This window comes from Oncorhynchus clarkii, chromosome 5, assembly GCF_045791955.1.
Source record: "Oncorhynchus clarkii lewisi isolate Uvic-CL-2024 chromosome 5, UVic_Ocla_1.0, whole genome shotgun sequence".
NCBI classification, from domain to species: Eukaryota; Metazoa; Chordata; class Actinopteri; order Salmoniformes; family Salmonidae; genus Oncorhynchus; species Oncorhynchus clarkii.
This window is the reverse complement of record NC_092151.1, coordinates 50,297,183-50,312,900: the sequence shown is the minus strand read 5'-3', so window position 1 is coordinate 50,312,900 and position 15,718 is coordinate 50,297,183. Positions and strand designations below refer to the sequence as shown.

At 43.6% G+C, this 15,718-nt stretch overlaps 1 protein-coding gene across 2 annotated transcripts in view; it reads left to right on the top strand.

Annotated features, from left to right (window-relative positions):
* Nucleotides 1–15,718, top strand: part of LOC139408964 (adhesion G protein-coupled receptor D2) — a 158,143-nt gene that overhangs the window by 82,411 nt on the left and 60,014 nt on the right. The window contains exons 22-23 of one of the 2 annotated variants that reach the window (XM_071153495.1): nt 1,492–1,545; nt 5,812–6,007. In XM_071153495.1, coding sequence (XP_071009596.1) covers nt 1,492–1,545; nt 5,812–6,007 — 250 coding nt within the window. Of the gene's footprint in view, nt 1–1,491; nt 1,546–5,811; nt 6,061–15,718 lie in introns of both variants that reach the window. The other variant, XM_071153496.1, reaches the window with a different exon arrangement.

The window sequence follows — 15,718 nt, the reverse complement described above, 5'->3', positions numbered from 1 at the left end:
AGGACGTTTTTAACTGACTCAAAATAGTTTTAGTCAAGTTGATAACGAGACATAAGGGGTCATACATGCTTATGCCAAGTCTTACGATGCATAATAACAGCATTGGGATGCATTACTCCTGCAGGCTTAACATAAAGTCGTAAAACATTTTTAAATGTAGCCAATTTGTAGGAAGAGGTATGATGAAATGAATCGCACAAAATATATTATGAATAAAAAATGTCATTTTAAAGCATTCCATTGGAAACCTTAAACACATTCTAGTAATGTTAATAGCCAGCTTTAGGGAAATATCTATCAGTAATTCAGTTGATGACTTTCAAGTGAATCCTTGCCTTGCTATTGTTACTTTAGTAGCTCCATTTTCATGTAAACCAAATTCTACTGAAACAATAAATATATATACAAAAAATAGCCTACAATGTAATATGCATTCATACTGTAAATATACCCTGCCCAAAACATTTAACCACCAAAAAAAGAGATGTAATCTATGTGTGCAACAAACAGCACTATTGGATACTGTTCCACACTGCAAATGTAATCTGTTCTGCTAGTGCAACCCTTTCCCTCCTATAGCTCCATTTGTTGGTTCCCCTTGCCATGTGACAGATGATAGCTTAAAGTAGTCTCCTTAGTTTGCTGGCGCTATGTGTCACTTTCAGGTTCCATTACCCCTGACAAACTGGAACATTTCTGTTTTCCCCTCTCCGGTGCTGCTCATCGGCCTAAAAAAATGTGCTGCGTGCTTTGTGTGTTTCTCTCTCTGTCTCGCTCTCTCGCTCTCTCTCTCTCTCTCTCTCTCTCTCTCTCTCTCTCTCTCTCTCTCTCTCTCTCTCTCTCTCTCTCTCTCTCTCTCTCTCTCTCTCTCTCTCTCTCTCTCTCTCTCTCTCTCTCTCTCTCTCTCTCTCTCTCTCTCTCCACTTTGTTCTTTATTTTGAATTTGCTTCCAGATGCAGGGGGATGCCTTTGAATGATTTTTTGTTTTGTTTTTGTAAGTGTTGTATTGTCCCCAAGTCAAGAACAGACTATGGGAGACGTACAGTACTACATAGAGCCATGGCTACATGGAACTCTATTCCACATCAGGTAACTGATGCAAGCAGTAGAATCAGATTTGGGGAAAAAACTGACAAAAATACACGTTATGGAACAGCAGGGACTGTGAAGAGACACACACACATGATAAGACACGCACTCGTACACATGGAATTTGTATTGTAGATATTTGATTGTAGAGTAGTGGCCTGAGATAACACCTATATGTGTTGTGAAAAGTGTTATGTAATGTAATATTTTAAATGGTATATAACTGCCTTAATGTTCCTGTACCCCAGGAAGAGTAGGTGCTGCCAAAGCAGCAGCTAATGGGGATCCTTAATAAATACAAATACAGCATGGTATGTTCTGTGTCAAACTCTCTTATTGCCCCTCTCTCGCGCTCTCTCTCTCTCTCTCTCTCGCTCTTTCTTGTATCTCTCTTTGCTGCAGGTTCGGAGCACAGTTAAAAGGATCAAGGAGAGAAGAAAAGCGCTACGTTTTTCAGTATGTAACCTAGCATCCCTTTTACGTGTGTGTACAGATTCACATAGTTCACCACATAGTTCATACATAGTTCACCATAGTACACACACCATGTTCTTTTCCACATCAATGCTGCAATGTCAGTGAGAAGTAGCCGCTGAGCAATGCTTTTTGTACCGCTGGCGGAAAGCCCCATGTTAGAAGCCCTTATACATCAAACACGCACCTCTGTAATAGCCCCTATGCCGCACGCCGGCCCAGCACCTTCATCCCGACCAATGTCACCCGCACCACTGGGGTTACAAGTTTCTAATCCTGGACGAGCTGTCCCCTGACATTAAAGTGTCAGGCCACTATTTATACTGTTCCCTCCTGCTCCCTGCAATCACTTAGCTCCGGCAAAGCGCTTTAAAAGTAGTTAATAGCCCCCCTCCACACATACACACACCAACCAAAGCCCCCCACCCCCCTTCACACACAACAACTGTCCCCTCTCCTCCACCCCCTTCTGCAACTCGTCCCTTATGAGTGATCACATTAACTCCTCTCCCGGGTTGTCACGCTTTATGGCTCAGAGCAGTTTGTTCCCCAGTCCAGTCCCCCCACCCTTCAACCATCAGGTAATTGAGAAGGGAATCAGACCATTTTTAAAGGCAGATTGATTTTAGAATATCGCCCCTTCTTCCTTTTTGACCCCGTTACAGTTCCTGACACTGTGAAGATTGTGACTAGTAAAAAAAAAAATGGCTCGGGGGGGGGGGGGCAAACACACCCCAGGGTAGCTGATATACCGTGCAGCTGTATTATCAGTGTGGGGGTGCTCCTTTTAGTGCTCTCTGGCAATTTTCCAATCTCAAAGTCCGCCATCCAGTTTGCCCATGCAGCGGATGTTTTTTAGCTAATGCTATTTTGCCCCATAAATCCCGCTGAAATACAGTATCTACCTGTCTGTCTGGAGATGGGAGACATTTGGCTCTAGATGACCGAACATGCCCTATATCTCCCCAGTTGTAAAATATAGGATTCAGTATCGTCTCTGGTGGAAGGTACAGTTCTTTGCAGCATACCGTTACTGCATATGGTACTTCAGAAGATAAATGAGACATACAAAATAGTTTTATCTAAAAGGCTTTTTATGAATGTTTCATAAGGTTGATGTAAAATGATTGTGTGACGCATAACCAGATACACTGGAATGAAGCACGCTGTTCGTTTCAGCTCTGTTTTCTAAATGGCCATTAGTCCATAGATTTCTCAGAATGCACATCAAAGCAAATATTTAAATAAAAAAAGAGGATACACAGCGCAGCGTTGTTGTTCACATCTCTTAAATGATCCGGCGCTGCATTCATGTCAGCATAGGTATAGTGCAGCGAAGCAAAAAATTACCCCCAATCATTACATCTAATGACATTCTGTCATTGTTAATTTAATAATCCTATTGACCGCTGTTCAGCAGCCCCAAAATGCTGTAGGTTGTGCAAACAGCCCTTTTAGACCTCCGGGAGTCCCCCCTTCAAGTTAATTTATACACAAGCTCTAGACCAATGTTGCCTGCCTGCTTGATACCAACTGCCTGGTGACCCTCATGACCCCACACTTGTACACACACTGCCAGATTGCTTTGTGAAATAAAGCTGTCAGTTGCACCACCCAAATAAAAAACAACCCCTTTTCAATACTTGGAGTTCCGTGGCTTTGAAAGCACTGAAATATCGATATTGGAAGTGGATTAGTAAAAAAAAAAGTATTCTTAATTCAAGTTTTGACAAGATATAGGAAGCCGGGGGCGAACAGTGTGGGTGCGTGTGTGTTTCCTGGAGATCTACATTGAGTAGGGGTTGTAAAAGGAGCGGCAGGCATAACTTTGAGAGTTTGTTCATCTGTGATGCTAGGCATTCCTTCATGACAGACATATGTAATACAAGAGGCCGAGCCCATGGAAGTGCCCTGGTGCTCTCTGAAGTCTGTTTAATCGCTGTGCAAACAAATGGGATTCAATGATTGGAGTTTATTTTGGTCTCTTAGAGAGATTCCCTGTTTTAAATGTGTTCAAATGGTGAAATGTGTCGCCCATAGAGATGGATAGAGAGTGCCACAAAACACTTTGATTGCATGCACAATGCCATGGAGGGATTTCACAATTTTAACTGGGTGGTCAACTGGTCTGCACATGGTCTTCTTTCTTAAATGGGTTTGTTTATAGTTTGTAAGGTTTCCATCCAGGTCAGTAGGAGAATCTGCCAATGAATTACAAGGAGCAGAAGGAGGAAGTAATGTCAGGTTGTCGGCTAGGACAGCTTTCCATTCTAAAGCCCATAGACCTTTTGTCTGTTGGCGGCACTCCCCTCCTCTAAGCCCGCCTCCAAATCAAAACCCCAAACGAGAACAAAGAAGAAGCTGAGCGGGGAAAACTTGTGCACTCAATGAGAAGAATCAAGCCCGAAAACAAGATATTTGATCAACTGAATGCTTTCAAAAGGATGAAATATTATTACCCTTGAATATTATTTTCTTTCTACATTTTTTGTTAATACATTTATTCTATTTATTTTCAGCACACATTTTGTTCTTTTTTTGCTTAAAATATAAGTATTATTTTTGTTTACAGTTTTTATTCTTCCTCAGTCAATCATTACAGTGATTGTAGAGGGGCAAATTATTTGATCCCCTGCTGATTTTGTACGTTTGCCCACTGACAAAGAAATGATCAGTCTATAATTTTAATGGTAGGTTTATTTGAACAGTGAGAGACAGAATAACAACAAAAAAATCCATAAAAACGCATGTCAAAAATGTTATAAATTGATTTGCATTTTAATGAGGGAAATAAGTATTTGACCCCCTCTCAATCAGAAAGATTTCTGGCTCCCAGGTGTCTTTTTTACAGGTAACGAGCTGAGATTAGGAGCACACTCTTAAAGGGAGTGATCCTAATCTCAGTTTGTTACCTGTATAAAAGACACCTGTCCACAGAAGCAATCAATCAATCAGATTCCAAACTCTCCACCATGGCCAAGACCAAAGAGCTCTCCAAGGATGTCAGGGACAAGATTGTAGACCTACACAGGGCTGGAATGGGCTACAAGACCATCGCCAAGCAGCTTGGTGAGAAGGTGACAACAGTTGGTGCGATTCGCAAATGGAAGAAACACAAAAGAACTGTCAATTTCCCTTGGCCTGGGGCTCCATGCAAGATCTCACCTCGTGGAGTTGCAATGATCATGAGAACGGTGAGGAATCAGCCCAGAACTACACGGGAGGATCTTGTCAATGATCTCAAGGCAGCTGGGACCAAAGTCACCAAGAAAACAATTGGTAACACACTTCTCAGGGAAGGACTGAAATCCTGCAGCACCCGCGAGGTCCCCCTGCTCAAGAAAGTACATATACATGCCCGTCTGAAGTTTGCCAATGAACATCTTAATGATTCAGAGGACAACTGGGTGAAGTGTTGTGGTCAGATGAGACCAAAATGGAGCTCTTTGGCATCAACTCAACTCACCGTGTTTGGATGAGGAGGAATGCTGCCTATGACCCCAAGAACACCATCCCCACCGTCAAACATGGAGATGGAAACATTATGCTTTCAGGGTGTTTTTCTGCTAAGGGGACAGGACAACTTCACCGCATTAAAGGGACGATGGACAGGGCCATGTACCGTCAAATCATGGGTGAAAACCTCCTTCCCTCAGCCAGGGCATTGAAAATGGGTCGTGGATGGGTATTCCAGCATGACAATGACCCAAAACACACGGCCAAGGCAACAAAGGAGTGGCTCAAGAAGAAGCATATTAAGGTCTTGGAGTGGCCTAGCCAGTCTCCAGACCTTAATCCCATAAAAAAGCTGTGGAGGGAGCTGAAGGTTCGAGTTGCCAAATGTCAGCCTCAAAACTTTAATGACTTGGAGAAGATCTGCAAAGAGGAGTGGGACAAAATCCCTCCTGAGATGTGTGCAAACCTGGTGGCCAACTACAAGAAACATCTGACCTCTGTGATTGCCAACAAGGGTTTTGCCACCAAGTACTAAGTCATGTTTTGCAGAGGGGTCAAATACTTATTTCCCTCATTCAAATGCAAATCAATTTATAACATTTTTGACATGCGTTTTTCTGGATTTTTTTGTTGTTATTCTGTCTCTCACTGTTCAAATAAACCTACCATTAAAATTATAGACTGATCATTTATTGGTCAGTGGGCATACTTACAAAATCAGCAGGGGATCAAATACTTTTTTCCCTCACTGTATGTCCTTGACTCCTTACTCTTCTCCCTGTGCCCCTCCAGAACTGTGCCAGCTCCAGACCCTCCAGCTCATTGACCAGCTCCCGGCCCGCCAGCTCCCCCACGCCCTCCCCCCAGGGCCCCCAAGGTCCCAGCCTGGACGAAGGGGGGGATAAGACCTGCTCCGGCCAGCCCAGCCCACTCCCCAACCCTACCTACCCCCACACCCCAGGCCTTGTGGAGGAGAACGCCAACAGAGGTGAGCCACAAGCTCCCTCACCCACAGTTCCGATGACAGTACTACCTACAGAGGTGAATCGATGACTTCCTCCTTTTCTGACCCTCATCCTGAATGCTGCATTTCACTCCGAAAACAAGATCTCGGCTGTATATTGCGTACCATAGTCTGAGAGCTGAATGAAAGGGGGGAAAGACAGCTGAAAGAATATGCTCCAGCTTTTCACAAAAATAATCTAAATTGTCCCAAAAATATTTAGACACTCATTCTTCACTTCAAAAACATATTACCCTGTTGTGGGAGTGTGGCCAAGTGTAGTTTGTAGTTGTGCAGACTCCCATGGACATATTGCCCACAGTGGCATGGGTACGAATCTCACCCCAGTCTGTACTTTCTTGCTGTCTTCCCCTCTACAACCTGTACCCTGCCTACAGGGTAAAGTAAATTACGAAAAGAAGGACAGAGCTCTTGTCCTCCTTTTTGTAAATTAAATACAAAATAAGCATATTACTCAAATGTTGTACAACTTTGAGAGGCAATCATGAAATTCAGGAACAAAAATAAAACAAATAACCTTTGCTGATTTTTCTAAACCAATAATAGTTCCTCTTAGAGGATTTTGAGTAACCTATGTAATTAGGACTGAGAAATATGGAACTTTATTCAATCGAAACCTGAAACCGGATCTTGGTTTCAACAAGAGTTTGGAGTCATTTAATCAACAAAAAAAGTGTTTTTATATGACATAACATGTCAATTCAACCTCACATTTATTCAAACCATCTTCCTCGAGAACAATCTCATCCTAGTCTTACTGCGGAAACATGTGTATTGGCTTTGATTGAACAGCGAATCTGCGATGCATTAGGTTGTGAACGAGGAGCGGTGCTTGGCACAGAGAGTGAACCCAGACGTGATAGCTCCTCTGTAGGACTCAAACACTGTCCAGACTGCACAGACTGAACAGCTTTAATGCAGTTCCCTGACCCGTGTATCACTGAGTGGAGTCAATGTAATTGAAGGGGAGGAAAACACACATGATAACACACAACACAGCCATGCATGCACGCAATCACATATGCACGCGTGCACACACAAAGCATTTACGCACATGCACACACACCTATAGACACACAAACACAACACAGACACACACACACAGCAGAGGAAAGTTTCAAAGCAGTGAAAAAAGGATGGTGGCATCTCCTTAGTAAGTGACTCAAATACAGAGTCAAGCTGCTATATCTTCTCATTTCTTTAAAGCTACAATCTGGTATTCAAACAACTGCTCAGCCTGACACTTTTTTGGTAAACTGGTGAGGGATGGGTTCAAGGACTGACCATCCATGAGATCAAAATTATGTTTTAACCATGTTTTGAAGCTATACATTGTTTACACACAATGGAGTAAAATTTGCTCATATTTGGGGTTCTGACAGAGAAAAAGAGTCTAACTAAGCTCATGAGGCATTTCTATGTTATATTTAAGCAATAAGGCCAGGGGGGGGGGTGTGGTATATGGCCAATATACCATGGCTAAGGGCTGTTCTTATGCACGACGCAACACGGAGTGCTAGGACACAGCCCTTAGCCAGCCGTGTTATATTGGTCATATATCACAAACCCCTGAGGTGCCTCATTGCTATTATAAACTGGTTACAAACATAATTAGAGCAGACCAAACTGAAATACATAAATATATAATTTACATACAAAACCAGTCAAAAGGGTTTTTCTTTATTTTTACTATTTTCTACGTTGTAGAATAATAGTGAAGACATCAACACGATGAAATAACATATATGGAATCATGTAGTAACCAAAAAAGTATTAAACAATTCAAAATATATTTGATATTTGATTTTCTTCAAAGTAGCCACCCTTTGCCTTGATGACAGCTTTGCAGACTCTTGGCAACCAGCTTCATGAAGAATTGTTTTCCAATAGTCTTGAAGGAGTTCCCACATATGCTTAGCACTTATTGGCTGCTTATCCTTCACTCTGCGGTCCAACTCATCCCAAACCATCTCAATTGGGTTGAGGTCAGGTGATTGTGGAGGCCAGGTCATCTGATGTAGCACTCCCATCACTCTCCTTGGTCAAATAGCCCTTAACCAGCCTGGAGGAGTGTTTTGGGTCAAGGTCCTGTTGAAAAACAAATGATAGTCCCACTAAGCGCAAACTGGATGGGATGGCGTATCGCTGCAGAATCCTGTGGTAGCTATGCTGGTTGAGTGTGCCTTGAATTCTAAATAAATCACTGACAGTGTCACCAGCAAAGCACCCCCACACCATCACATCTCATCCTCCATACTTCACGGTGGGATCACATCACATATGCAGAGATCATCCGTTCACCCTACAAAGACATGGCAGTTGGAGACAAAAATGTTGTATTTGGACTCGTCAGACCAAAGGACAGATTTCCTCCAGTCTAATGTCCATTGCTTGTGTTTCTTGGCCCAAACAAGTCTCTTCTTATTATTGTTGTCCTTTAGTAGTGGTTTCTTTGCAGCAATTCGACCATTAAGGCCTGATTCACACAGTATCCTCTGAACAGTTGATGTTGAGATGTGTCTGTTACCTGAACTTTGTGAAGCATTTATTTGGGCTGCAATCTGAGGTGGTGTTAACTCTAATGTACTTATCCTCTGCAGCAGAAGTAACTCTGGGTCTTCCTTTCCTGTGGTGGTCCTCATGAGATCCAGTTTCATCATAGCGTTTGATGGACTGCACTTAAAGAAATGTTCCGTATTGACTGACCTTTATGTCGTAAAGTAATGATGGACTGTCGTTTCTCTTTGCTTATTTGAGCTGTTCTTGCCATAATGTGGACTTGGTCTTTTACCAAATAGGGCTATCTTCTGTATACCACACCTACCTTGTCACAACTCAACTGATTGGCTCAAACGTATTAAGAAAGAAAGAAATTCCACAAATGAACTTTTAACTAGGCACACCTATTAATTGAGATGCATTCCAGGTGACTACCTCATGAAGCTGGTTGAGAGAATGCCAAGAGTGTGCAAAGCTGTCATCAGGCAAAGTGTGGCTACTTTGAAGAATCTGAAATTTAAAATATATTTTGATTTGTTTAACACTTTTTTTGTGACTACATATGTGTTATTTCATAGTTTTGATGTCTTCACTATTATTCTACAATGTAGAAAATAGTAAAAATAAGGAAAATGAGTAGGTGTGTCTGAATGTTTGACTGGTACTGTAAGTATTCACACCTTTGAATCAATACTTTGTAGAAGTAGTTTTGCACTGATTACAGCTGTGAGTCTTTCTGGGTAAATGTTTCCACTCCTGGATTGTGCAACATTTTCCCTTTGTTCTTGAGAAAATTCTTCAAGCTCTGTTAAATTGGTTGTTGTAAGTCAAACTGTAACGAGGCCACTTTGGAACATTCACTGTGTCACGCCCTAATCTGTTTCACATGTCCTTGGGATTGTCTCCACCCCCTCCAGGTGTCGCTTATTTTCCCCAGTGTATTTATCCCTGTGTTTCCTGTCTCTCTGTGCCAGTTCGTCTTGTATGTTTCCAAGTCAACCAGCATTTTTTCCCGTTCTCCTGCTTTTTGCATTCTCCTTTTTCTAGTCCTCCTGGTTTTGACCCTTGCCTGTTTCTGGACTTTGTACCCACGACCATGGGTTAAAGGCTATTATGGAGCAAATCAGGGAGTTAGCTCAGACTGTCTACCACCTCTGGAAAACCCCAATCATCCAGTAATGTTTTTCCTGTCTGTGGTGAGTTTGTACAGCCTATCCCGACTCCCTGTGAACCCCTCGTACCTCCTCCAGAGCGATATTCGGGGAATCCTGGTACCTGCCAGGGTTTTCTTTCTCTGCTCGCTTATTTTTGAGCTACAGCTTTCTTTGTTTTCTTCAGACCGATCGAATGTTGGGAAGGGCGCTCTCCTGGGCTACAGCAGTTTGGGAGCAACAATCTGCCATTTGCTCGTGAATCTACAACAGGTGATTTGGAAATTCCTGAGCCTATGCAGTTGGGACGAACTAGGCTATCAGTTTGGGAGCGCTCACGGGGGATGAATAATAACAGTTGTCTGTACTGTGGAGGGGCAGGACATTTTATAGCTACCTGCCCTATTAGGAAACCCGTGTCTCTAATGGGTACCAGTACTATGGTGAGTCAGACTGGGAGTTCTCTAATTCCCATCACCCGCACACCCCTTTTTGCTCTTGTGCTGTGGGGAGACCAATCTAAGTCTCTCCGAGTACTCATTGGCTCTGGGGCTGATGAATGTCTTATGGATGCCACGATAGCATCGGAGCTTGGTATTCCCACTCAGCCGCTCTCTGTGCCCATGGATGCTAGGACACTGGACGTCCACTCTATAGGGGAAGTCACCCATAGTACTGTGCCCGTTCAATTACGGGTTTCTTGTAACCGCAGTGAGACCATGCAGTTCCTCCTCATTGCATCTCCCCATGTTCCGGTTGTTTTGGGATTTTCCAGGCTACAAAACACAATCCTGTGATTGACTGGGCCATACGCTACATCCTGGGTTGGAGTCCTTTTTGCCATTCCCACTGCCTTCAAGCAGCACAGCCTTCCCCAAGTCATCCTCCTCAGGATGTTAGCAAGACTGTGGATGTCTCTGCTTTTCCTACTGAATACCATGACCTCCTGGAAGTGTTCAGTAAGGCACGTGCTACTTCCCTTGCACCATCCTTATGATTGTGCCATTGATCTTCTCCCAGGCACTACACCACCTCGGGTCAGCTGTATTCTCTGTCCGGACCAGAGACCAAGGCTATGGAGGAGTACATAGAGGAGTCTCTGGCAACTGGGGCCGTCTGTCCTTCTGCATCTCCTGCCGGCGCATGGTTTTTCTTTGTGGAGGACAAGACCCTGTGCCCATGCATTGACTACCGGGGACTTAACGATATCACGGTCAAATCGTTACCCCCTACCTCCCCTCGGCATTTGAACCTCTCCAGGGGGCTACCATGTTTTCCAAGTTGGACATATGGATTGCCTACCACCTGGTTCGGATACGCGAGGGGGATGAGTGGAAGACAGCCTTCAATACAGCCAGTGGACATTATGAGTGTCAGGTCATGCCATTTGGACTCACCAACGCTGTCTTCCAGGCTTTGGTCAATGATGTGCTTCGGGACATGCTAAACCGGTTTGTGTTCCTCTACCTGGACGACATCCTTTTTTTTTTCCCAATCTGCCCAAGAACATGTACTCCACGTCAGACAGGTCCTTCAGTGCCTCCTGGAGAACCAATTGTTTGTGAAAGCAGAGAAGTGTGATTTCCACCGCTCTACAATCACCTTTCTGGGATATGTCATTGCTGAGGGCAATGTTTAGATGGATCCTGGAAAGGGGAAAACAGTGGTGGATTGGCCTCAACCAACGTACAGGGTGCAGTTGCAACGGTTTCTTGGGTTTGCATACTTCTACCGCCGTTTCATTCGGGATTACAGCACCCTGGCAGCCCCCCTCTCAGCACTCACCTCCCCCAAGTTACCGTTCAAATGGTCTCCAGCTATCGACAAAGCCTTTGTGGACCTGAAGCCTCGGTTAACAACAGCACTCATCCATCCGGACCCCTCGCGCCAATTTGTGGTGGAAGTGGATGCTTCGGATGTTGGAGTGGAGGTCATCCTGACCCAGCGATCTGCCCAGGACCAGAAGCTTCATCCCTGTGCCTTCTTGTCCCATCGTCTCAATCCTGCTGAGAGGAACTACGATGTTGGCAACCGAGAACCCATGGCGGTAAATATGGTGTTGAAGGAGTGTAGGCACTGGCTGGAAGGAGCAGAACAGCCATTCCTGGTCTGGACCGACCATAAAAACGTGGAATATCTCCATTCAGCCAAGCGCTTCAACTCAAGGCAGGCCTGGTGTGCCCTCCTGTTTTACCAGATTCAACTTTTACCATTTCCTACCATACTGGATCTAAAAATGTGAAGCCTGATGCTCTCTCCCGCCTATATAGTTCCTCTGCCACACCCTCGACTTCCAAAACCATTCTCCCTACCTCATGCCTTACTGCCACTGTGGATTGGGGTATTGAAGACCTGGTTTGTGAGGCGCAACGCTCCCAACCTGGACCTGAAGGGGGCCCGGCTAACCGTCTGTTTGTCCCTAGTCTGGTCCCGGGTCCTGGAATAGGCTCATTCCTCCAGGCTGACCTGTCATCCAGCGTTCGTAGCCTTCCTTCGACAACGCTTCTGGTGGCCCACTGGTCCCTAACGTCTCTGCCTTCGTCACTGCATGCACTGTGTGTGCTCAAAATAAGACTCCATGGCAAGCTCCTTCTGGCCTCCTGCAGCCACTACTCATCGACACTGGTCTTATATATCTCTGGACTTTGTCATTGGGCTCCCTCTGTCTGATGGCAACACTGTCATTCTGATGGCAGTCGACCGTTTCTCCAAGGCCGCTCATTTCATCCCTCTTCCCAAACTACCTTCAGCCAAGGAGACGGCCCAGCATGTCTTCCGGATCCATGGATCCTGTCCACGACCATTCTCTTGACTACCCGTTTGGATTAATAAACATTGTAAGACTCCAACCATCTGCCTCCTGTGTCTGCATTTGGGTCTCGCCTTGTGCCTTGATACACTGTCTTTGTAAGCAACTCAAGTGTAGATTTGGCCATGTGTTTTTATTTTGAATTTCAACCTTTATTTAACTAGGCAAGTCTTATTTTCAATGACAACCCACTGTTCCCCGGTAGGCCAACTGCCTTGTTCAGGGGCAGAACGACATATTTTTTTTACCTTGTCTGCTCAGCGATTCGATCCAGCAACATGTTGGTTACTTGCCTAACAGTCTAACCACTAGGCTACTAGGATATTGTGTTTTAAGTTAAGGTGAATTCATCTTCCAGTGTCTGGTGGAAAGCAGAGTGAACCAGGTTTTCCTCTAGGATTATGCCCCAGTCCTTAATGATTTCAAACACACCCATAACATGATACAGCCACCATTACACGTGAAAATATGGAGTGGTACTCAGTAATGCATTGTATTTGATTCGCCCCAAAAATACTACTTTGTATTGAGGACAAAAAGTGAATTGCTTTGCCACACCTTTTGCTGTGTTAATTTAGTGCCTTGTTACTAACAGGATGCATGTTTTGGAATCTTTTTATTCTGTACAGGCTGCCTTTTCCCCCTCTGTCAATTCGGTTAGTATTGTGGAGTAACTACAATGTTGATTCGTCCTCAGTTTTCTAGAATGCCTCAGCAGTTTCCTTCCTCTCCGGCAACTGAGTTAGGAAGGATGCCTATACCTTTGTCGTGACTGGGTGTAGTTATACTAAACAAAAATATAAACGCCACATGCAACAATTTTAAAGCTTTTACTGAGTTACAGTTCATATGAGGAAATCAGTCAATTTAAATAAATTCATTAGGCCCTAATCTATTGATTTCACATGGCTGGGAATACAGATATGCATCTGTTGGTCACAGATTTTTTTATTTAATTGACCTTACAATGGGCCTCAGGATCTCATGGTATTTCTTTGCATTGAAATTGCCATCGATAAAATGCAATTGTTTGTTGTCCGTAGCGTATGCCTGCTCTTACCATAACACCAACGGCACTCTTTTCACAGCAAACCGCTCACCGCACAACACTATACACGTGGTCTCTGGTTGTGAGGCCAGTTGGAATTACTGCCAAATTCTCTAAAACGACGTTGGAGGCAGCTTATGGTAGAGAAATGAACATTTTCTGGCATCAGCTCTGGTGGCATATTTTAGAGTGGCCTTTTATTGTCCACAGGTGCACCTGTGTAATGCTGTTTAATCAGCTTATTGATATGCCACACCTCAGGTGGACGGATTATCTTGGCAAAGAAGAAATCCTCACTAATAGGGATGTTAACCAATGTCTAAACTATTATTGCACACGGTGAGCCCATGCAACTTACAGTATTATGTGACTTGTCCATCAATTACAGCAAGCGAGGGGGCCCACAAAACGCAGCCGAGGCCAATTTTATTTAATTATTTGTGAAGCACAAACATAAATATTGATTGTCAGCCGTTATTATCCAGCTAATTTCCTGTGCGGCACCACCTCCCATATCAATGTGCTCCGCTCTGCATGATTGAGCGTCTAGTGAGCTTTGCGCTAGCATTGCACTCTACTGCTCTGCTTTACTCTACTGTTTGCATATGTAAAGCTCAGCGGAGCCTCAGCGCTCGCACAACCACTCTAACTAATCGTCTTGACGAGCCCGCCCATAATCCAACGCAACATGAGCAATGATTGATTATTTGTTTTTAATACCGGGCCACTTTCTTTAATCGTCGGCGGGTAGTGGGTAGGGCACCCCCCTGACCGCCAAGGGAGCAGTGGAACTAGATAGTGTGAGGAGGATACAGAGAGAGAGGGAGAGAAAGAGACAGGGTGATGAAGGATGGAGTTTAATGAATGAAAAGAGAGATAGATAGAGAGCGAGTGAGGAGAGATGAGGTTGATTGTGTGCATTGTCTGTGGGTGTTGTTGTATTGTGCATATAGTACGTACGCGCTGAGCTCTAAGGAAGTGTAAAGTGCGGCGCTCTATAACTATTTAACAGAATGAACATTACCCAATACCAAGACATTTTATCCAAAAACCTGCTTGGGCTCTACCAGGAGGCTGACACAAGTGGATCTTCCAGTAAGACAATAACCCGAAGAACTAATCAAAATCCACAAAGGAATGGTTAATGGATCACAAAATAAAAGTCTCAGTCTCTGGACTTGAACCCCATTGAAAACCTGTGGTTTGAACTGAAAAGTGCAGTCCACAAGTGCAGACGAAGGATATCAAGGATCTGGAAAGATTCTATTTGAAGGAATAGTCTAAGATCCTCCCAACGTGTCCTCCAATCCCATAAAACATTTTAGAAAAATGCTGTGTCGTTATCCTCACATAATTGTTGGCATCCTTGAAAAAAATAAAACGAATACTGAGCTATATTGAATGCTAAAAAATGTTTTTATTATGTTATACTAATACAGTTGCTCAGAGAAAGATATTTTGTTTAACAAGTAATACAAAATATTGTACAGAGGCACTGTTGACATGTTTCAGGGCTTTCACAAACAACTTAGAAATATATTCTATAAGTTCTAATATAAAATGTTTTTGTAAAATAATAGTGTTAAGTAAATATTAACAAGGGTTATAATGGTCAGATTTTCTCCTTTTAGCATCTGTTGATCCCCTTTAAATTGTGCACCACATTTTTGGAAAGCTGTTTGACTTATAATACTCAATGTTGTCGTTTCAGCTCCCCCTTATTTTAATGGACTTACTGAAAGTCAGTGTTTCTTAGAGCAACTATAAAAACCCGAAATAACAACTGTGAAAGTGATGAAACAAAAGTGAATTCCTTTCTACAGAAATATTGAAGATTTGTGCGTTGTCCCTGGCCAATAATAAATCAAATACAGTAAGTCAAGGGTATGCTTCCCTAATGGCCCCCTATTTCCTATATAGTGTAATAGTGTTAACCAGGGCCCATAGTTCTCTGGTCAAAAGTAGTGCACTATATAGGGAATAGGGTGCCATTTGGGTATGCAACTTAAGTGAAGTTGTCAGTGCGCAGCCTGCCAGGATTCTTTCCACATAGCACTCTAGTAAAAAGTAGTACACTATATTGGGTGTAGGGGGCCATTTGGGACTCAGCCCAAGTCAAGTTGTCAGTGCGCAGCCTGCCATGATCTGATCCCTTGTGCTGTCTGTCG